This window comes from Elephantulus edwardii, unplaced genomic scaffold, assembly GCF_000299155.1.
Source record: "Elephantulus edwardii isolate Elephantulus edwardi_28Jun2011 unplaced genomic scaffold, EleEdw1.0 scaffold00180, whole genome shotgun sequence".
In the NCBI taxonomy this organism is placed as follows: Eukaryota; Metazoa; Chordata; class Mammalia; order Macroscelidea; family Macroscelididae; genus Elephantulus; species Elephantulus edwardii.
The window spans coordinates 3,510,233-3,533,330 of record NW_006399930.1 but is presented as its reverse complement, the minus strand read 5'-3'; the positions used below and the strand labels follow the sequence as shown (position 1 = coordinate 3,533,330).

The 23,098-nt window shown below is 39.1% G+C and overlaps 1 protein-coding gene across 1 annotated transcript in view; it reads left to right on the top strand.

Moving 5' to 3' along the window:
• The first annotated feature begins 511 nt into the window (after window positions 1-511).
• The window catches only part of JAM2 (junctional adhesion molecule 2), a 128,796-nt gene continuing 106,209 nt past the window's right edge, over window positions 512-23,098 (top strand). Inside the window, exon 1 of the mRNA XM_006896041.1 lies at window positions 512-626. Within this exon, the coding sequence (XP_006896103.1) occupies window positions 560-626 (67 nt within the window). The 5' untranslated portion in view covers window positions 512-559. The remainder of the gene's footprint in view (window positions 627-23,098) is intronic.

Genomic DNA, 23,098 nt, shown 5'->3' with positions numbered 1-23,098 from the left:
ATTTCCCCTAAATCTCCACCCCTAGGTTGAGAAGCAAAGAAGTTTTGTGCCAAAGAAAGGGAGCGAGTGGTCGGAGTAGGGCAGGCGCAGAGCCCCGCTCGGGCCGCGCCCCCGCCCCCGGCTCCTCGCCCCGGGGGACAGCTGGCAGCCCCGCGCCCGCCAGACACAAAGCCGATCAATCCGGCGGCGCGGGCGGTGGGGACAACCGCGAGCCTTTCCCTTCCTCTCCTTTCCTCCCCTTGTGTCCTCACTAGGACCCCGCGGACATCTCGTCCAGCTTCCACCGCCTTCCCCCTCTGGTCGCCCCCCACCCCTCATTAAGAAGAACCCTGGACCCTCTATCCAAAGGCTGGGGGAGACCTGCCTCCTTAGAACCAGCTGCGAAAGCGCCTGAGGAAGGGGAACCTGAGCTCATCAGGGCCCGCCCTTCTCCCGCCTCTCCTTCCTCTCCCCTCCTCTCCTCTCCTGCCCTAGAAGTTTAGGGGCTCTCGACTGAACACAGAAACTCGTGCTCCGGGACCCTCGGCCTTGAGGAGCAGCCTGTTTGTCCCCCGGGAAGATGGCGAGGGGGAGCCACCGTCGCCTCCTGCTGCTACTGCTGCGCTACCTGGTGGTCGCCCTGGGCTGTAAGTTGCGAGGGTGTCTCCACGTTCCCACTCCCTGCTACCGGGGACCATTGGCTCCGGGACCCCAGCCCCTCCACGTGCGTCGTGGCGCTCTCGGGGGCTCCGGGCAGGGGGTGGGCTGCCGGGCTCCTCACTTTCTACCCGGCAAACGGAGAATCCTGGGTGCGCGCAAGAGGCGGGGAGCCAGGAGGCGAGCGTCGCGGGCTGTCTTATGAGAAGCATCTGCTTTTGTCACTTCTTGTTAGAGAAAATTAAGGGTCCACACCAGCGGGTATCTCGTCTAGCAAAGTTGTATGTAAGTTTTCAAAAGACACAGGGACGTGATCAGAATGTAAAACTCACTAACTCCTTAAAGAATGGTAAGATCCCAAGATGGCATCACGAGGAGGCGCCTGCCACACTTTAAGTGTCGGGGGAGGGGGCAGTGTCAGGGTTTTCTTGGCTTCTGAGAATCCCAACGGTGCGGATAATATACAATGCACTTGTGAGGTGGGGCACTGGGGAGGGTTCCTGAATCGCTTTGATCCTCTCCACCTGCGCTTGGCTTTCAGTTCGAGAACTCTGATTTGGCGACTTGCCCGATGTGGTGTCTTCTGGAAGAAACCCGGAGGGGGGATTAATTGATATGAAAATGCAGAATCTGAGTGATCAAGTAGAGGCAGAGACGCCCCAAACCAATGTCACAGGATGGTTTGAAACAATTTTCAAGGATTCTGTTCTCATGAGATTTACAATCCTAGAGATGTTTCTTTCTGTTTGCTTTGCAGTAACTTTTTAGGGAAAGTAGAGGAAACCACACTGGACCTTATGCAATGAAATCCTCCAGTCTTTTTCGCTTTGGCTCTCAGAATAGGATATTATTGTTGCTATTCAAGTTCTGATGTAGGACTTAAGACCACCTACTGGTTGAGTGTCTAATAACAGAAAGCGAAGTCTGTTTCTCATGTTCAAATTGCAAAAGTGATTATTATTATTGCTCAGCTGCAAGTGATGTGAACTGTGTTTACTGTGGGGGAGGAAGGTGCAAGTAGTCCCAGTGGAAGGGATGTACTGACCTATATTGTACAAATCAAACCAGGAAGGCTAGATAGAGCTCACAATAAAACCATTCTGCAATTTTAAACTAGCAACTGATAATATCCTGAAGGTACAGTGGGGAGATGAGGGAGTGGAAATCCCTGTTGAAAGTAACAAAGAGGAGGTTAGAGGAATTGTAACAAAACTTGTGCATTGAAACTCCCAAAATTCATGTGAAAATAAACATACGGCCAGACTTTAGAATTTGCACTCATTAAAACTTAGACAAAACAGTTTTATTCTGCTCTTCTTTCTTTGGAGGAAGATCACAGAGATAAAGTGTCATTTTCATCACAGATGTCAACCATCTTTTGTTGATGTTAGCCTTGATCACCTGACTGAAAAGTATTTTCAGGTTCTTCTACTTTATAGCTAGTAATTTTCACCCATTTCCATATTTTCAAAGGATTTGTGCTATTTACAGCCTCAGGAAACCCCATTGGAGGGTCAGTTTTAACTAGATAGCAAGGAATGTTGTTGTTACTTGCCTGCCTATGAGTCAGAACTGATTAATAGCTGACTTTCCAGTAAGTTTTCAGAGGCTGTAAATCGTAAGGATGGAGACTGTCATCTTTCTTTCACGCAATGAAAATGAGAGAGTGAATATTTATATCAATATGGACTCATGAATATTTATAATTTTTGTTATAATCCAGTACTTTTGTTTTATTGTTCAAATTGTTCCAGCTTTGGCCATTCGGAAATTTTTCCAATTGGCTCTTATGTCCTTTAATGAGAAAACCCTAATTGAGTGTATGTGTATGTGTGTGTGTGTGTGTGTGTGTGTGTGTGTGTATTTAAACTTTTCTGTTTTGTTTTAAGTACCCACTTACTTTTTAGTGCTATATGATGCTATAGGCTCATCTTGTACATTTGCTAATGTGATCAAAGCTGCAATAAACATGTGCATATATCTACTTGGGTGGCAGTTGTGGTTTCTTTATGGTATATTCCCAGTATTGGAATTCCCAGTATTGGAATTGCTGGGTCAAGTGGTATTTCAATTTGCAACTTTTTGAGAAAGCACCATAGTGCCTTCCATTCAGAGTGGTTTTACCATTTTTACACTCCCACCAATAGTGAATAACAGTTCCAGTTTCTCCATAAACTCGCCAGCATAATTCTGTTTTTTTAAGTTGTTCATCATCCTAAGAGCAGAACATATCTTTAGTTTACAGAGAATGACTCCAAGGCTTAGAGGGGTTATGCTACTTATTTAGGCTTTCTTGTTTAAGTTAGAAAGAGATGGATACGAGATTGAAAATCTGAAAATTTGTTCCATGGATACCTGCCCTTCTCTTCCTTATTTATGTAACAATATACTTAACTTTTCTCCTATTTGCATTTGTCTAATAAATAGAAAATGGGGCATAAAGGCATAGGACCATGAGCATCTCTCTGAAAGGGCCAGAGGAAATGAGACTAGCACAGCCTCTCACCACCCCAGAGCAGAAAGCAGACCAAGAGCCGGTAGCCCAGCCCCATAGTGCCTCTAGAGCCACAGCAGCAGCAAGAGGTTCCTTTCTTTGTTGTTGACTCATAGACTTACAGTCTTGTGGTACTGAAATTGGGGTTTATTAGGGAAGTAAGTTGGAGAGTGGGGGAGGCAAACAATATCACCCAATGCAGATCCAGGTTTTAGCCCAACAGTCCCAAGGCATAATTCCTCAGTTAGTCCAGGCTCCAATTTCAGTTCAGCAACACAAATTGAAGAGGCCTCTGGTTTTCTCTATCATCCAGTGAGGTTTACCTCAGAGCAGTTATAAGTCAGCTTTCTCTTCAAGCATCTGGCAAGAACAGTAAAAATCTTTAACTGTGGCCTTTGTCTCAGGGCTCCTGTTATACCTTGCCACAATTTCTCCACAGCAATGCCACAATCTCTTCACCACCATCACCAGAGTCTCACTCTCAACAGGGTTGTGCTCCAGCCTCTTTCAAATCTTGCCACCCAGTGTGGGAAGCACTCTTTCTCTTATCCTAGGCCCACGTCAGTTGATTTCCAAGAGCATGTATCTGTATTTAAGGTAGGTGGAGACCAGAGAGGGTAAGGTAATGGCTTTAAAAAAAAAAGTAAACTTTAGTCTAACACTGCAGTATTCAAGAAAAGATCTAATGTTTTTTTAAAGTTCTAATTAGTTATGAATTAATTACATACCCACCATAAGTCACATCCTCCAAAATATAACTGTGTCATCATATTTATTCCATTTCCCTTTATTTCTAATTTGTATGAGAAGTTTTGGTCAAGATTTTAAAATTTATTAGCAGTCATAATATTGCCTTTTTTGTTATTTAAACGATGATTTAATATACCTATTGATTACAACAACAACATCATTGATGTATGAAGAATGTAGGGGGGTAAGGCAGCAGATCCAATCCATGAGGCACTCCAAGAATAAAGATGAAGCATGTGTTCTAGTTAAAATTTACAGCCTCAGAAATCTGATGGGAGGTGATCATGAGTTGTAATTGACCCTATAGCAATTAAGCTAGTTTTATTTTATTATTTTATTTTATTTCATTTCATTTTATTTCATTTGTTGTTGTTAGATGCCTTTGAGTTGCTTAAAATTCACAGTGACCCTATAAATACCAGATCTCAACATTACTCTATCCTGCATCATCTTTGTGATTCGATATGCTTAAGCCCAGTGTTACAGTCACTGCATCAGTCCATCTTGGTGGGGATCTGCCTTTCTTTCTATGACCCTCCACTTTCCCAATCATGAGGTCCCCTTTAAAGGACTGGCCACTTCTGATAACATTCCCAAACTATGTGAGACAAAGTGTCACCATCCTTGACTCTAACTCCTTGATTGCACTTCTTCCAAAACAGATTTATTTGGTTTTTTGTCACTCATTAGGATATTTATTACCCTTTTGCAATACTACAACTCCAAGGCATGGATGATTCTTAGGTCATCCTTATTCACTGACCAAATTTCAGATGCATGGGAATTAGTTAGACCATTGCTTGGATAAGATGCACTTTAATCTTTAAACTGACATCCTTGCTCTAGAACTCTGGAGAGGTCCTTGACAGTGGATTTTTTCCAATGTAACATGCCTTTTGATTTCTTGGTTGCTGTTATCCTGAGTTTTGTTTGTGGTCTAAGTGAAATTAAGTCATCGACAGTTCTTTTCTCCATCTATCACAGTGTTGCTTATTATTTCAATAGTAAGGATTTTTGTTTTCTTAATGTTGAGATGTAATCCATATTGTAGGCTCTCTAGTCTTTGAATTTCTGTAATAAGTGCTTCATTTCCTCTTCACTTTAAGAAGTTGTGTCATCATATAACACAATTTGCTGATGAGTCTTCTTCCTCAATCTTCATGCCACATATTTCTTCAAGTAGTCCAGTTTCTTGAATTTATTACTTGAATATACAAATCGAATAAGTGTGGAAAAGGATACAACCCTGACACACACCTTTCCTGGTTTTCTATACAATGTTCCCTTGCTGTGTTCAGACAACAGCTTCTTGGTCTAAGTATAGATTTTACATGAGCACAACTTAAGTGTTATGAGATTTCCAGCCTTCTCAATGTCAGCCATAATTTACTATGATCCACAATCATAACCAATAAAACAGCCAAAATCCATCTGACATCAGCAGTGTCATTCCTGATACTGTGGCCTCTTCTGAATCCAGCTTGAATTTCTGACGGTTCCCTATCTGTGTATATTTCTAACCATTTTTTAAAAAATAACTTTCAGCAAGATTTTACTTGCATGTGGTATCAGTGATATTGTTTGATAATTTCCATGTTCTGTTGGACCACTATTTTTGGGAATGGAAACAATTAGGAATCTCTTCAAGTTGTCCAAATTTCTTGGCATAGACTGATGAGTATGTGCAGGACTATAACTGTTTGTTAAAATATGTCAGTTGGTATACTATCAATTTTGGGGGCCTTATTTTTACCAATGCTTTCAGTACATCTTGAACTTCTTTCTCCATTACCACTGGTTCCTGATCATATTCTGTCCTGAAATGTTTCAGTGTTGACCAATTATTTTTGGTACAGTGACTCAATGTATTCCTTCCATTTTCTTTTGATGTTTCCTGCATCAACAACATTTTGCACATAGAATCCTTCATTATTGCAGCTCAAGGCTTGAATTTGTTTTTTAATTCTTTCAACTTGAGAAATGTTGAGCATTTTCTTCCACTTTAGTTTTCTAATTTCAAGTCTTTGCACATTTTCTTTAACAATTTTCTTTTCTTTTTTGTAAATTTCTTTATTTTTCATTTCAATGAACATCTACAGAGATTTTGGAATTCCATTCATTTATTGTTGCACCCCTCTCCCGGCCCCCCCCATTTGCTCCTCTCCTTTAAACGCAAAAGAAAAACTCCCTCATTGCTACGCAATCCCCCACACACATCCCCCAACCCCCAAATATAATCCACTCTGCAACCCTCATTCCGTACTCTTACGATAAACATAATGCCCTAAAATATAAAATATTCTTTCCCCCAAAGACTTCAATGCCGTAAACATATTTCATCCAGTTTTTCTCAGTCTGACCCCTATCCCGATGTCAGCCTCATTCTACAACAGTGGCACCATATAGCATTTGTCCTTCTGTGACTGAGATACCTCACTCAGCATAATGTCCTCCAGGGTCACCCATTTTGAATAATATTGCATGAGTTCCTTGTTTTTCAATGCAGCATAATATTCCATTGTGCGAATATACCACAGCTTCTCTACCCATTCGTTTGTTGATGGGCATTTGGGTTGTTTCCAACTCCTTGCTATTGTAAACGAATTTTCTTTGTCTTCTTGACATGCCTGTTGTAATCTTTCATTCATCTCTTTTATGTCAGCATTTCCCCCCTATTGTTTTAGCTTCTTTACATTCTAGTGCAATTTTCAGTCTCCTCTGATATCCACGTGGTCTTTTCTTTCTCTCTGTCTTTGTAATGACCTTTGTTCTTTCCCACAAATGATAGTCTGAAGGTCATTCCACAGTTCATCTAGTCCTTGGACAGCAGTGATCAGTCATCAAATTATTTCTTAATATAGTTTTTAAGTTCAGGTGACACAGAGTTAAAGACATATTTTAGGTTTTGGATATTTTTTTTTCTTATCTTTAACTTCAGTTTGAACTTGTACAGGAGTAATTGATGATCTGTTCCACAGCCAGTCCCTGGCTTGATTTTAACTGGTACTATTGAGCTTCTCTACCAACTTTTCTCACAGATACAGGCAATCCGATTCCTACACTATCCAGAAGACCATTTGTCTAGTCACTGTTTATGCTTTTCCAAAAGGTTGTTAGATGCTAACGAGACACCTACAGCTGATATCAACCAACAGCTCTAAACCTTGCTCTATCTTGAGCCAATTTCATTGTCCCTGATACAACTTACCCCAGTCACTGAGTCAACTCATCTCATCCAAGGTCTTCCTCTCTTATGCTGTCCCTCTACCCTACCAAGCATGATGTCCCTCTCTAAGGACTGGTCCCTCTTTGCAACAGGTCCAAAGTATGTCAGATGAACCTTCAAAATCCTTGCCTCCAAGAAGAAGCCTGGTTTCACCCTCTCCAGGATGAACCTGTTTGTTCTTTTAGCAGCCCATGGTATATTCAACATTCTTATCCAGCATCACAACTTAAAGGCATTTATTCTCCTTCTATCATCTCTAGTCATTGTCCAACTCTCTGATGCATAGCAAGTAATTGTGAAGACCATGACTTGGATCAGGTACACTTTAGTCTCCTGACTGACATCATTCCTTTTCTAAAAGGTATTTGTAATAAATAAATCATGATTATACATAATTTTATCATTCAATATTCAGTCTCATTTCTATCACCAAATTCTTATTTTCCAACTAACATACCTCATATAGTCCTTTATTTGTATATTGAGTTGATTTATATTTTATTTCCCAATAAAATGAAAGCTTCATGAGAAAAGGCATTTCTTGATGTTTGCTCACTACTGTAATGTTGAGTATTAAATGTAATGCCTGAAGAAGAGAGTAGGTATTAAATACATACTTACTGATTAGATGAGATGGGGATGAGTCAGATCAGGTGAAAGAAAAAGGGGATAGAATTGATGGTTAAAATGTAAATCATGAAGCCCTCTCTCTCTCTAGAAAGATGATGTGTCAGATTCCTTAAAGAGACATTTAAGCTGATATTTTAAGGGGGAAAAATTAACCCCAATTTAAATAATCATTTAGTGCCTTTGGGGGGGAAAAACCCCTTGTACTCTTTGGCATCTCTTAGAGCCAAGGAAGGATTCCTGATGATGAGGTGAGGCTTAGGTGTTGGGTTGCTATCTGAAAGATCAGCACTTCAAACTCCCCAACTGCTTCATGGAAGAAAAACATGGAAGTCTGATTCCATAAACATTTACAGACCTATAGGATCACAGTGAGTTATAATTGACTTGATGGAAATGAATTTTGTTTTAGAGCCAAGGAGCTGGGTAGGAATGGAAGCTTTTTTTTTTTTTTAAATGGCAGCATCTTATAGTTCCCAGCACTGTGCTGCTGACAGCAGCTTGTACTTGAACGTGGACTTGAACTAGAGTTAGGCAATTTGCCCAGAGTCTGATATTTTGCTAGCAATCCAGGGTCTAGTGAAAGAAAAAAATCTTATCAGTGAAATCACAAAGTTCTGTCTCTGGTAGAACTACCTCATAACAACATGCCAGGGAATAAGCTCTAGGAAGAGTCTGCCCTCTGTAAACTTTGTTCAGAGCAGAGCTTCATAATTTTCTGAAGGGAGAGGTTCCATTCTGGCATGATCTCAACTATGCGATGAATGTAAAAGTCAAGATGGGCTTCTTGGTGGGTCTGACAATAATTTTGAGGTTGTGATAGAAATAATAGAAAAAGAGAAGTCAGAAATAGGAAACTTCAGCAAAAAAAAAGAAGAGTGAGTTCTCTGGTGATGTTGTCTGAAGGATGTTGCAGTGTTAACCCAAAGGTGGCTTCTCTCTGGCAGTTTGTATCTACCAATTGCACTTTGGAGAATAGCTGGGCACTACCTCCCATCTGATTTATATCCCTGGAAAACCCACTGGAAGGTCAGCTATAAGAAAGAGTGAGATGATTGAGAGCACTTTTTTATCCTACCACATGAGCAGTTGAAGGAGAGAAACCATGGACATTTACAGATGTTTATTGTGGTAAAGCACGGTAGCCTGCAGGGAGTTGTACTGTTCACCCAGCGGTGGCTTCTCTGGAGATCCAAATTCACCAGAAACTCCAAGGCAGAAAGATGGGCAGTCTCCTCCTGTGCAGTTTACAGGCTGGAAAACCCACTGTCAGGTGACCTATGAATCTGTTCTGATAGATGAGAGAGATAGTATTGCCAGATTGACATTTTGAGGAAGATGTGGGTGGTGCTGGAAATGGGGAATCAGAACCTGGATCCAATGTTTCATTTAGCAAAGATAAGGCCAGGAAATTACAGGCGCTGTTTTCTTGGAAAGTATTCTGTTAACAAAAGTCTGAGAGAAACAGTTCAACTATATTCATTTCCTATTGCTACTTTAACAAATTTATCACTCAAAGTAACACAAGTTTGTTAAGTTTTGGAGATCAGAAGTCCATAATAGATCCTGCTACACTAAAATCAAGGAATTAGCAGGGCTGAATTTCTTCTGAAAAGTCCAAGGAACCATTGATTTCTATGCCTTTCCCATTTTGTAAAGATGCTGACATTCCTTGCTATAAAGTCTTATTTTCCAGCTTCATAGACAGCACATACTTTCTCATTTCTAACCCCCTCTTCTATTTATAAGGACCCTTGTAATTATATTGGGCCTACCCAGATAATCCAGGATAATCCTCATCTCAAGGTCAGCTGATAAACAACCTTAATTCCAACTTTAATTCCCATTTTCTATGTAACCTAACATATTCATAGATTCCTGGGATTAGGATGGAGACATCTTTGAGCTTTCCATTCACCACTTCAACCCAAATTAGGGCATACAGAGGGTAAGTAATACCAATGTTTCAGCTAAGACTCTTTAAATCTAATGGAGTAACCATACTTTTTTCCCTTTAAATTATAATTTGTAATGATCTAGAAGCATACATTTATGAATGACATCTCAAATTAAATAGTGATAAAGAACATGGCTTCTAGTGCTAGAACTGGACTCATTAGGTGGACTCATCAACAACCTGCATTATGCAGATGATGCAACTCCATTTGCTGAAACTGAAGAGGACCTGAAGAGCTTGCTGCAGAAAGTCAAGGACTACAGCCTTAATTATGTTTTGAAGCTCAAGAAACATCAAGAAAACAGATGCTCACCACTGGGCCAACTGGCAGCATCATGATAGAAGAGATTGATATTATTAACAACTTCAGTTTGTTTGGCTCTACAATCAATACTCTTGGTACTAGCAGCCAGGAAATCAAAAGACGAATTGCATTGGGGAAATTTGCTGTCAGAGACCTCTCTAGAATACTGAAGAGCAATGATGTCAGTCTGGAAACTAAGGTGTGCCTGATCCGAGCCATGGTTTTCACAGTTGCTTGCTATGTGTCAAAGAGCTAGACAATGACTAGGGATGATAGAAGGAGAATTGATGATAGAGAATGTGATGCTAGAGAAAAGTATTGAATGGACTGCTAAGAGAACAAACAAGATCATCCTGGAGAGGGTGAAACCAGGCTGCTTCTTGGAGGCAAGGATTTTGAAGGTTCATCTGACATACTTTGGACATATTGCAAGGAGGAACCAGTCCTTGGAGAGGGACATCATGCTTCGAAGGATGGAGGAAGAGCACAAAAGAAGAAGACCCTTGATGGGATGGATTGATTCAGTGACTCAGTTAATGAGGGTAAGTGTGTCAGAGATGACAAGGTTGGCTCAGGATAGAGCGGGTTCAGAGCTGTTGTACATAATAGGGTCACTATGAATCATACGCAACTCAACAGACAGCACATAACAATAACAACAACATATGACTTCATACAAGTTAATTCTGTGTGTAAACCGTGAAGCTAATTGTAAGGTACACAGTTTGAAACTACCACCTGCTCCAAGGGAGAAAAATAGGCATTCTCCTCCTGTGTGATTTAAAGTCTCTGAAACCTCATTAGAGGATCAGTTATGAATCAGTTCTGGTTCAAAGGCACACAACAACATAGAGATTAAAACCAAAACAGAACAAATAACCCCTAGTTATTGAGCACCAGAAGGATGGGCAGTTTCCTCCTGTGCGATTAACTGCTTTTGAAAACCCCCTGGAAGGTTTCCAACTGGAAAGTTGGAGGGGATTCCAACTCTATAGTATACAACGACCACCACCATCATTGAGTTGTACATTTCTATGTAACAAAATTCAATAGCTATTTTTTTTTAAGTAATAATAGCCGGGGTCTTAAAACTCATCTATTTTTCTATTTAGCAGGTGAGTACATTAACTTTTGCACCATGGAGGCACTCCACGGAGACAGGATGCATCTCTGACATACTTCTTTCCTGATTTTTTAACCATGCAGTATTTCCCTGCTCTGTCTGTTTTGAGGACTGCTTCCTGATCCAAGTATAGGTTTCTCATAAGCACAATCAAGTGCTTTGGGATTTCCATTTCCTCAAGGTTAGCCACAATTTGTTGTGATCCACATAGTTAAATCATTTGCATAGTCAATTAAATACAGATAGACATTCCTCTGGTACTCTGTTTTCTGCCAAGATCCATCTGACATAGGCAATAATGTGACTAGTACCACAACCTCTTCTGAACCCAGCTTGTATTTCTGGTAGCTCTCTGTCAATGTACTGTTCCTTTTGTTTTTGGATAATATTCAGCAGGATTGTGCTTGCTTGTGATATTAGTGATTTTGTTCAATAATTTCCACAGTCTGTAAGATCATCTTTTTTTGGAATGGGAGTAAATATGGACCTTTTCCAGTCAGTTGGCCAGGTCTTCATCCTCCAGATTTCTTGGCACAAACTAGAGAGCATGGCAACATCTGTTTGTTGAAATATGTCAATTGATATTCCATCACTTCCTGGGACTTTTTTTTTTGGCAATTATTTTTTGCCAAGTCCTTCAGAGTAGCCTGAACTTGCTCATTCATCACCATTGCCCCTTAGCATATGTTTTTTCTTGAAATTCTTCTCTATCAGCCAATTCTTTTTGCTACAGTGACTGTATACTCCTTCCATCTTCTTTTAATACTTCCTGAATTGTTCAGTATTTTGCTGATAGCATCCTTACGCATTGCAACTTGTGGCTTGAATTTGTTCTTTAATTCCTTTAGCTTAAGAAATGCCAAGCGAGTTTGCCCCCCACTTTCTTTACTTTAAAAATAAATTTATATTGCTTTATTTACAAAGTTTGAATACACTGTTTTCACACCAGATCTTTCCCATTTCCATCCTTATCCCCACTCATCAAGTTGTGCAACCTGATGATTTACCCACCCCTCTACCCCACTCATCCTCACCCCTCTGCTTCCATGACTCCCGCTGTGGCGCCTCATACTCATTCTACAATAATTGTTTTGTACAGTATTTGTCCATATGTGACTGAGTTAGTTCACTCAGCATAATGCTTTCCAGTCCGTCCCAAGTTGGATAGTAATTTGCAAAACCATTCCTCCTATGTTCTATGAAGTATTCCATTGTGTGAATGTACAATAAATTCTTAATCCTTTCAATTGTGCTTGGACATCTGTACCTTTTGATTTTCTGACTCTAGCTCCTTTCACATTTCATTCTAATACTTTGCCTTGTCTTCCTGAGCTTCCCTTTGAAATCTTCTATTCAGCTCCTTAACTTCTTGATTTCTTCCCTTTGCTTTGGCTTCTTGGTGCTCTAGTGCAAGATTCAGAGTCTCTTCTGACATGCATTTTGGTTCTTTCTTCTTCTTTGCAATGACCTTTTGCATTCTTCATGAATGATATTCTTGATATGTTCCCACAACTTATCTAGTCTTCATTAATTAGTGTTCAAGGCCTCAAACCAGTTCCTGGGTTGGTTTTTAAGTTCAGGGGGATAGACTCAAGATCAATCTTTGATTCCTGTGGATATAATTTAACCTTCTTTAGCTTTAAGTTGAACTTGCATATGAGTAGTTGATGGTCTGTTTCCTAGTAAGCACCTGATCTCATTTTTACTGCTGATACTGAACTTTCCCAGTGATTCCTTCCACAGATGTAAACGATCTGATTTCTGTGAAATCCATGTGTATAGCTGCGTTTATGTTTCTTATAAAAGGTATTGTCTATGAATAAATAATTGATTGTGCAGAATTCTATTATTCTATCACCAGCCTCATTTCTGACACCAAGTCCATATTTTCCAACTGATCCTTGTTCCTGGTTCCTAACTTTCGCATTCCAGTCACCCATTGTTATTAGTGCATCTTGGTTACATGTTCGGTCGATTTCTGACTGCAACAGTTGGTAGAAATCATCTATTTCCTCTTCTTTGGCTCTGGTTTGTAGGTGCATAAATTTGAATGATAGTGATATCATTAGGTCTTTCTTGTATGTGTATTGTTATTATCCTGTCACTCACAATATTGTATTTCAAAATGGAACTAGAAACGGACTTTTAACTATGCAAAATCAGAAAAGGAGTGCATCAGAGATGCATCCTGTCTCCATATCTTTTCAATCTACATGCAGAATAGATGATTTGGAAAGCAGGGTTTTATGAGGAGGAATGTGGCATCAGGATTGGAGGAAGGCTCATCAACAATCCATAGTATGCAGATAACACAACCTTCTTTGCTGAAGCCTAGGAGGACCTGAAGTGCTTGCTGCAGAATGTCAAGGATTGTAGTCTTCATTATGGATTGAAGCTCAATATCAAGAATACAAAGATTCTTACCACTGAGCCAATTGGCAGCATCATTATAAATGGAGAAAAGATTGAGGTTGTTATGAATTACAGCATGCTTGGCTCCGCAATCAACACTCTTGGCACTAGCATTTAGGAAATCAAAAGAATAATTGCATTGGGGAAATCTGCTGTTAGGTACCTCTCCAGAGTACTGAAAAGCAACAATCAGTCCTGAGACTAAGGTGTGCCTAATCCAGGCCATCGTTTTGCAATTACTTGCTATGTACAAGAGAGCTGGACAATAACTAAGGGTGGTAGAAAAAAAAATCAATGCCTTCAAATTGTGTTGCTGGAGAAGAGTCTTGAATATACCAAAGACTGCCAAGAAAACAAATAGTTATGTCTTGGAGAAGGTGAAACCACGTTTGTCTTTAGAGGCTAAGATTTTGAAACACTGTCTCACACACTTTGGGCATGTGACTAGGAGAGATCAGTCCTTCAAGAAAGACATCATGCTTATAAGAGTGGAGGGTCAGCACAGGAGAGGAAGACCCTAGGTGAGGTGGATTGATACATTAACTGGGACAGTAGGGGTTGGTGTGTCAGAATTAGTGAAATTGGCTTGGGACAGGGCAGGCTTCAGAGCTGCTGTGCATAAGGTCACTATAGGTTGTAGGCGACTCGATGGCATGTAACAACAACAACAACAAAAGGCACTCCTCATCTGCAAAAAACCTAGTTACTGCCATTGAGTCATTGCTGACCTTCCAGCCATTTCTCAGAGTTTCCAAGTTTTCAGAGGCTATAAACTGAACAGGAGATGACTACCTATATTTCTGCCTCAGAACAGCTGGTGGGTTTTAACTGGCTGCCTTGCTAATATGTATAGCACACACTTTAAAAATGGCCTAATGGGTAAGGGATTCTCCTACCAATCCAAAGGCAAGCAGTTTGAATCCAACAACTGCTCTTTGGGAGAAAGATAACCAATCTCCTCTCATGCAATCTACAGCCTGTGAAAACCTTCTAGAGGGTCAGCTATGAGTCGATTTAGACTTGACAGCAATGAGCATTAAACTTCTTGGTACTGTTATTATTATTAAAAATTTGGGGACAGTGGAATTTAGCATTCAGACTATCAATTACAATGGATTTTCAGCTTTTATGAGAGTCATGTTGTTATGTACCATTGAACTGACCCTCCAGCAGGATTTCAGAGGCAGTAAATTGCATGAGGGGTGATTGCCTATCTTTCTCTCAAGGAGCAGCTGGTGAATTTGAACAGCTGCCTTTCAAGTTTGACAGTGTAGCTTCTTACCAATAGGCCACAAAAGTAATAGGGTTATTTGATGTTGGGGAAAGTAAAGGATCAATGAAAGAGTAGAAGATCCTTAATGAAATGGATTGAAACATTGACTGCAACAATGAGAGCATGGCCAAATCATGAGGATGGTGCAGGATGGGGCAAGGCTTTATCTGCTTTTTCACAGGGTCACTATGAGTTATAGTTGACTTGATGGTACCCGATAACAACATACTAGTTTAAACAGTTTGATTTCCTTCTATTAAGACTTTGTTGGTTTTGCCTAGTTTTTGTACTTGCCACTTGTGTGAATGTTTATGAAACATATTGAATTTTTTTCCAAGAAATCATTCATGCATATTTTGTTCCATACTATTAATTATAATACATACAATATCTGACTGCTCCTAATTCTTTATTTTTAAATGAGTCTTATAAAGTTTTATTATTATATATACGAAAAGAATATGTTAGCCAGATGATGAGACTGTTTTAGAACAATACCCCCCAGAGCTCCTTGGGCCTCAGTAAATGGCGAGGGTGTGAGGGCCTGAGAAGATCACCTGTGCCAGGAACCTGGAGGCCTAGGGAAGGCAGGATGGGAGGGGTTGAAAGTGTTGCTGAGGTCAGATGGTGAGGGCAGGGCCTCCAAAACATGCTTAAAATTTTGAATTTATGCTGAAGGCAAGGAGAAGCCATTGAAGGCTTTTAAATACAGAATATAGCAGTTAGAATTCCATTTCAAAGAAGATACAATCGATGGAGTGTAGAGAATGGATAGGATGGGGGTTTGGTGGAGCTGGGGTCGCAGGAACAGTTAGAATGCTATTGGATTATCCAAGTGATTCCTTCAAAAATTATTATATAGTTTTTTGAAATATAACATGTCATCAAACACTTGACACATTCAACCACGGATAACTGATTTCTGTTTGAAATACAGTGAATTAAATTCCATCTGGGATTTATAAAAAATGGCTCCTCAGGGTTTAAGGATTTGTTTTTCAGTCATGTGTGCAGTGTTTCCAACTTGCTATTTAGTTCCTAATATAAAAACATGAAACAGTTCTTTTGGTCACCATTTATCTTCTTTCAATATTATTCTCTTCCCCACCCCTGGGCTTGCCTTCCTTCACTATTGTTTAAAGTGCTTCCAAAATTTTCCTTAAGAGGCATCATTTTATTTCATGGAAAGAAGCAGCGTTTGGATCACTAAATGTATTTGGGCAGTTTGTATGTGAGGGGTGTGTATGTGGGGGGGGGTGTGGGTGTATGCGTGTGTGAGGGGGGATGTGAGAGAGATTGAAAAGAGAATGTTTTTAGAAATGAATCTTTGCTGACATGAATATAAAACTTTAATCTCTAAATCTTCAGGCCCATGAGTGGGTAGGAAACATTTCTCCACTTGTTCAATTGTTTCCATAGTTTGTGAACAGTGGACCTAGTTCTATAAAACTATTTCAAGAACTATACTGTAGTTGTCCATTCTGCTGTCTCAAAAATTTAAAAGCAGAAATTACCAGGAGTTTACCAGGAAGAGGTTTGATTCTTTCGTAGGAAGTCTTATTCTTCCTTCTCCTTTACCCTCAGTTCAACCCCAACTACCAGCTTTATCGTGCCAGGGCATAACATTTTTATTTGTTTTGTTAGATGTTATGTTTTATTTTATTTTAACTGTTTCTCACCAGGACCTTTGTAAAGCATGAATACACATAAGCTAGTCTTTCTCTTTCATGTCAGGCTTTTCCAGTTTGTTGCTCTCATTTTGTCAAAAGAATCACCTGCTGTTTTTCATCTAAGCTTTTTTTTGTACTATAAAAACTTGCCACATACTTTACTGTGGGTACAACAAAAGCATAAATAATTTTTAAATGTATGTACTTGCTTGTTTGATTTAAATAATCCATTTACATAGCAAATGACATTAATATACAAATGCTATAAAATTTAAAAACAGACAAACAAACAAACAAAAACTTTCCTGAATCATTTTGCATTCCTCATAGGTAACATACTCTTAAATTTCTTACACATAGTTCCAGGAAAAGTTGAATGTCTGTACCAGGATATAAGAGTGTGCCTTCACAGTTTCTTTTAAAACCAAAATGTCCTATGTATACTGTTCTGTACCATTTAATAAATAAAGTCATGTTATACATAATGTTCCACATCTGCCTAAAAAGCTTAATTGTACTAGTAATTAAGCCACAGTCTAGAGCAAATCTCCTAGGTAGAACTCATAGCATCTTGTAGAGACCTTTAAAATAATATTAAAAAATGCAATAGGGGCTACCTGTTAGCTAAAATTGCCAACAAGATAGTATAATTGTGACGAGATAAAGCAGAGAGATAAGCGTTCAGATTTAGAAAGAAAAAGTCTCAACCAAGAACTGATGTATGTCTGAAGGAAAAGAGCAGAAGGGCCAAAACCCAAAGAAAACCGACACTGGCACCAGCTAAGATTTACAGGCAACTGCAAACTGATGCTATTTTTAAAGGAAACAAAAGAAGTAATGACCATAGATAAAAAAGAGGGGGCATGGTGAACTCCTGGAGAAAGTGTTAAGCTTGAAAAAGGAAAATTGTGTTTCTACTTTTTAAAAATGCTCTAGTTGTTGTTGTTAGGTGCTGTCAAGCCTACTACTTTAAAATAGGAACCGATTCTAATCAGAAGCAGAAAACTGACAGAGTGGAATAAACAATAACTCAAGTGCCTGTTGAGTAATCTAAACACATAACCAGCTTATCCAAATTATGATGGAATAAAATGAAATAGCCAGATCCAAACCATAGCTGCTGGTCTCAGAACAAGTCAGACTCGTGTGTGTGTGTGTGTGTGTGTGTGTGTGTGTGTGTAAGCAAGTGACCATCTCTACCATTTTACCTACATAGAATACTTCTCTTTCCCCACCCCCTTCTTCTCTGTTTTCATTGCTATAATCCTCTCCATGTGATCCAGTCCAATTCCTCCCTGAACATCTAATGGAGCATTTCCTTACCTCTTTTTTTTAAAGCCTTTCCAACTTAGTCACTCTTCAAAGCTGAAGCCTACAGTGCATTACCTCTCAGATGTTTTCTGTATATTCCTCATTCTCTCTGGCATTTCCTGGGTTGAATGCTTATAATTTTTACATGTATGCTTGTCTGGCTTATGAGTTTGTTCAGGGCAGACACAATACTTCTTTGTGTCCCTAACCACCTAGCAGAGTGCCTGCTGTAAAGTAGTTCTTTAACAACTTTCTACTTATAAAAAAGAACCTGGAGCTTAATGTTTATTTCCTTCTTGGCTTTGTAGGATACAGAAATTTTTAATAGGAAAGATATGGGGATATATGTAAAATTAATAGTCTCAAACGAGTATATCAAGAGAGCAAGATGTAACGGTTGGTTTGTGCAAAGATTTATAATCTTGGAAACTGTGGAACAGTTCTGCTGTTGTGTAGGGACACTGAGTCAGGACTGACTTGATGGCCAAGAGATTTCGGTTTAATAAGTCTTAGGAGCAGAGGTGGTGTTGTAAATAAGAGCTTGAATGCTGTTAACCAAAAGGTGGGTAGTTCAAACCCTTTATTTGCTCCATGGGAGGAAGATAGGATAGTCAGCTTCTGTAAAGATTATAGCTTTACTATGAGGCAGTCTTACTATGTCCTTCCAGGTCACCTTGAGTTGGAAATGACTCTATGGCAACAGGAATGGGTATATCATTTTACTACTTCTAGAAACTTCTCTTGTCCACTAGAGTTAAACAAAAAATGCAGAGACCAGCTAGTTTCCTTGTTGACTTTTAGTAAAATATACTAATGATGCCTCCTTATGCCATCGGTGCAAACAAAACTCTTTTTTTTTCTTTTTTAAATTTTATCATTTTTTGTGTATATACCATCAAATCATATCTGATTGGTACAGGAGAAGATTGTCCCTCATTCTCCAGCAGAGCATCTGGTGGATTTAAACCAAGCACCTCTGGGATTGCAGTGCAGGCAAACAGACTCTTGAATTAGTAAACATTGATTAAAATTGCAAATAAACCATATCTTTCAAAAATTGCCAGAGAGCAAAGAATGGTAATTGTGAAAACACTCTTTGGAGCTAGAGATGCCAGGCTTTCCCATCATTCTTCAATCTCTTTGCCTTGCTGGTGATCATAATAATCCACGTCTCACAATAAAGTGAAAGCCTCACTGCTCTTGAGTTTATTGCGACTCACAGCCACCTGCACAGGGTTCCTGAGGCTGTAAACCTTAATGAGGGGAAGACTGCCTCCTTTTCTCCATCAGGGCTGCTGGGAGATTTATCCTGAAAGGAATATTCTTTTGGTTAGCAGCACAGTGTGTTTGTTATAGACAGTGCCACCAGAGCTGCTCAGCAAGTTTATTAAAGGAGATTAAAGGATTGGGCTTGATGAAGTGATGCTTATTTCCAATCAAAAGATGATCTTGTGGGATCTTCAGAGCTTGTAATTTTTTTCAGTTCATACTGAATAATTTCCCTTGGATCCAAGTGACCCTGTCATCTCTTCACATCTAGTAATGCAAGATTGCATATGCCCTGAGATTCTCAGCACTAGTTTACTGTCTCCCCATGGAAGTTGTATCTGGTGGGTCAGAAAGGGCACTTGGTTCAGAATAGGGCAAGGTTCAGCACCATCGTCCGTAGGGCGGGTCCCTGTGAGTCATAGTCAACTTGACAGCACATAACAGTAAAGAAATTGAACCACGTTGCTCCTTACAGGCAAGATCTCATATCATATACTTTAGGCATGTTATCAGTAGGAGCCAGTCCTTGGAAAAAGACATCATACTTGGAAAGATAGAGGATGAGCAAAAGAGAGGACGAGCCTTGACGAGACGGACTGACGTAATGACTGTAGCAATAGGCTCAAGTATATCAGCGATAATAAGGATGACACAGGACAGGGTAGGGTGCAGATCAAGAAAGCAATAGTAACCCTACCTGGTATTAAAGCATTTTCTAAAACTTCAATAATTAAAGTTTTGGTGGCCTAGTGGCATGAAACTGTGCTACAATCCTGAAGGCATGTGGGATTATAATATTTTAATTATATAATAATGACATGGTGGGACTGGTACATGAATATACAGATAAATGGGAGAGAAACAGGTCAGAAACAGGGCCAAATTAATTTTGAAATTTAGTATGTGACAATAGTAGTAGTGTAAGCTAGTCCTAAAAAATAAATGTGGTTGTGTCCAAAGGACATTGGCATCAACATAAAAAGGTTTCCTTGGGTCAAATTGGAGGAACATGAGGATCAAAAAAGAAAAAAACAAAAAGAGCTGAGTATAATTGATTGAAAGATGTTGAAATAGTTAAAAAATACATTGATTGTATGGATACTAAAAGGGAGGGAAGGGAGCTCTATTGGCCTAGTGGATAAAGAGCTGTTTTGCCAAACGAATGGCAGTTAGTTCAAATCCACTAGCTGCTCCACAGGAGAAAGATAGGCAGTCCCTTCTCATATGCTTACAACCTCTAAAAGCCCACTGGAGGGCTAACTATGAGTTGATCCTGACTTGACGACACTTAACAACAACAAAGAGGGGGAAAGCCAGTTTGATTACTGTAGGAATTTGGATCACTTATTTTTTATCCTGATATTTGACAATCAGAATAAAGAGCAATGTTTCCTTGTTGTTGGGTTTTTTGTTGTTGTTGTTGTTGCTTTCCTTTATGTTATTATAGTTAGGTGACATAGAATCAAAACCAATTAATATAGTTCCTCAGCACAACAGAGGGATTCCTGCCCTACCCTGCTGCCAACCTCCACTCTACTGTGCTCAAGCCCCGTTATTGAGCCATGTGACAGTCTGTCTCTCTTCTCTATTGCTGACTCTCTACTTTCCCCAGGATGATGTCCTTTTCCAAAAACTGTCCACTCCTGATAACATGTCCAACGTGTATATAAGAACAATCCTTTTAGTGAAGAAAAAACTCTTCTTTGAAATTTTTCATCATTTAAAAAAGCCAACTCTTAAAAGTCATTAAAAATAGAAAAAAATAAAGTGATTTAATAAACAGGAATTCTGTAGTTTTTGAGCCTTTGTGGACATTCTTGAACTTTTCCCTTTACAGCTCACTGGTTTAAAAAGAAAACAGACAAAGGTGAATCTATTCGAGGTACTTGAAATATCTCCCCTCTTAACCTTGACAATCAGTATAAGAAATAAAAATTCTCTCTGAGTTGTCTGATCCATTTTATCTCTTCTAAGCTAACAGAAAAATGACAATGCTTTTAAAAACCTATCATTAATTAAAAACAACAAGATTCTGGGTTATTCAGCAAAACCCATTAGTATATCTAATATATAACCATTCTGTGTTTTTTATGTTGCAACCTAGGTCTTTCTGTTCATCTCTTTTGAAAGAGACTTTAATATTTTATTCCCTAAAATGTAAAAATATCTGCTCAGAAGAATGTATGTCACATTCACAGGCTGATAGCAAGAAAAGGTGAATATAAGAGAGGGAAAGTTGGCTTAATTCCTAAAAATTTAAAGTGTTTCCATTGCATTTGTTTAATAGAGACTGGTAAAATCAACTCTTTCTGACATCAAACTTTTTGCTATCTCCAACAACACATAAAAATACGTTTGCCCTTATCTTATGATAATATCACAGCTGCATTTACCATATAATTTCAAACACTTTTCATCCTTTGTAAAATCTTCATTTAAGTTTCAGAGCCTTGTCATTAATAAATCTGCATTAAGTTCCTTATTGGTGGTTTTGTTAGACACCATCAAGTTGTCTGTGACTCATAGCAATCCTATGAACAACTGATCTGAACCTTGCCCTAACTTGTGTCATCCTCAAGATGTATGTCTTGCTCAAGCCTATTGTGATTTCTCATGTCACTGTGTCAGTCTGACTCACTGAAGATCTCTCTTTCACTGACCTTCTCCCTTTCCCAGCATGGTGTCTCTCTGCAAGCACTGGTTTCTCCTGAAAATGAGCCCAAAGTAATGACATAAAGTTTCACCATCCTCTAAGGACCACTAAGAGGTGCCTCTAAGGACCACTCTGGTTGCCCTTCCTTCAAGACAGATTTATTTGTTTTGGCAGTCCATGGTATATACAATATTCTTCTCCAGTACCGTAATTCAAAGGCATAGATTATCCTTCTGTCATTATTATTTATTGCCCAAGTTTCAGACACATAAGAAGTACTTGAAAAGACCATGACTTGGATCAAGTACACCTTAGTCCTTAAACTTACATCCTTGCTCTGTCACATTTTGGAGAGGTCTTTGACAGCAGATTTCCCCAGTGCAACACATCTGCCTGCTGTTGCCATGGATGGTGATTGTGGATACAAGTAAGAGGAAATCATCAACAACGTCAATCTTTTCTCCATCTATCATGATTGGTTTTGTCATGAAGATTTTTTGGTTTTTGATATTGAAATGTAATCTATCTTGAAGGCTATAGTCTTTGATCTTCTACAGTAAGTGATTCAAGTCTTCTCTTTCTACAAGCAACAAATTCAAGCCTTGAATTGCAATACTGAAGGACTTTATAGGCAAAAACTAGAATGATACAGGAAGCATTAAAAGAAGATTGAAGGTATACACAAAGTCATTGTACCAGAAATTAATTGGTCAACTGTGAAAAATTTCAGAAATAGCATATGATGGGAAACCAATAGTAGTGAAGGAAGAAGTCAAAGCTGCACTGAAGACATTGGCAACAAATAAGAACCTATGAATTGATAGAATAGCAGTTGAGGTGTTTCAGGAAACAGATGCAATCCTGGATATGCTGATCAGTGACTTGCCAACAGATGTGAAAGACAGTTACCTGGTAAACTGGCTGAAGAGGTCCATATTTGTTTCCATTCCTAAAAAAAGGTGATACAACAGAATGTGGAAATTAAGAACAGTATTGTTAGTATTGCATACAAGTAAAATCTTGCTGAAGATTACTTAAAAGTTATGGAAATAGTTCATTGCTAAGGAATTGCCCTTGAATTCAGGCTGGATTCAGAAAAGATCCTGGCACAAGGGATATCACTGCTGATGTCAGATGAATCTTGACTCAAAGCAGAAAATACTAGAATGATGTTTGCATTTTATTTATTTCTGCAAGGCATTTGCTTGTCTGGATCTATCATAAAAAATTATGCTAACATTGAAAAGAATAAGAATCCCAGAATACTTAATTTTGCTCATGCAAAATCTCTATTGGTCACCGAAGACGACATTCAGATGGCTAACAAACACATGAAGAAATGCTCAAAATCCCTAGCCCTAAGAGAGATGCAAATTAAAACAACTATGAGATA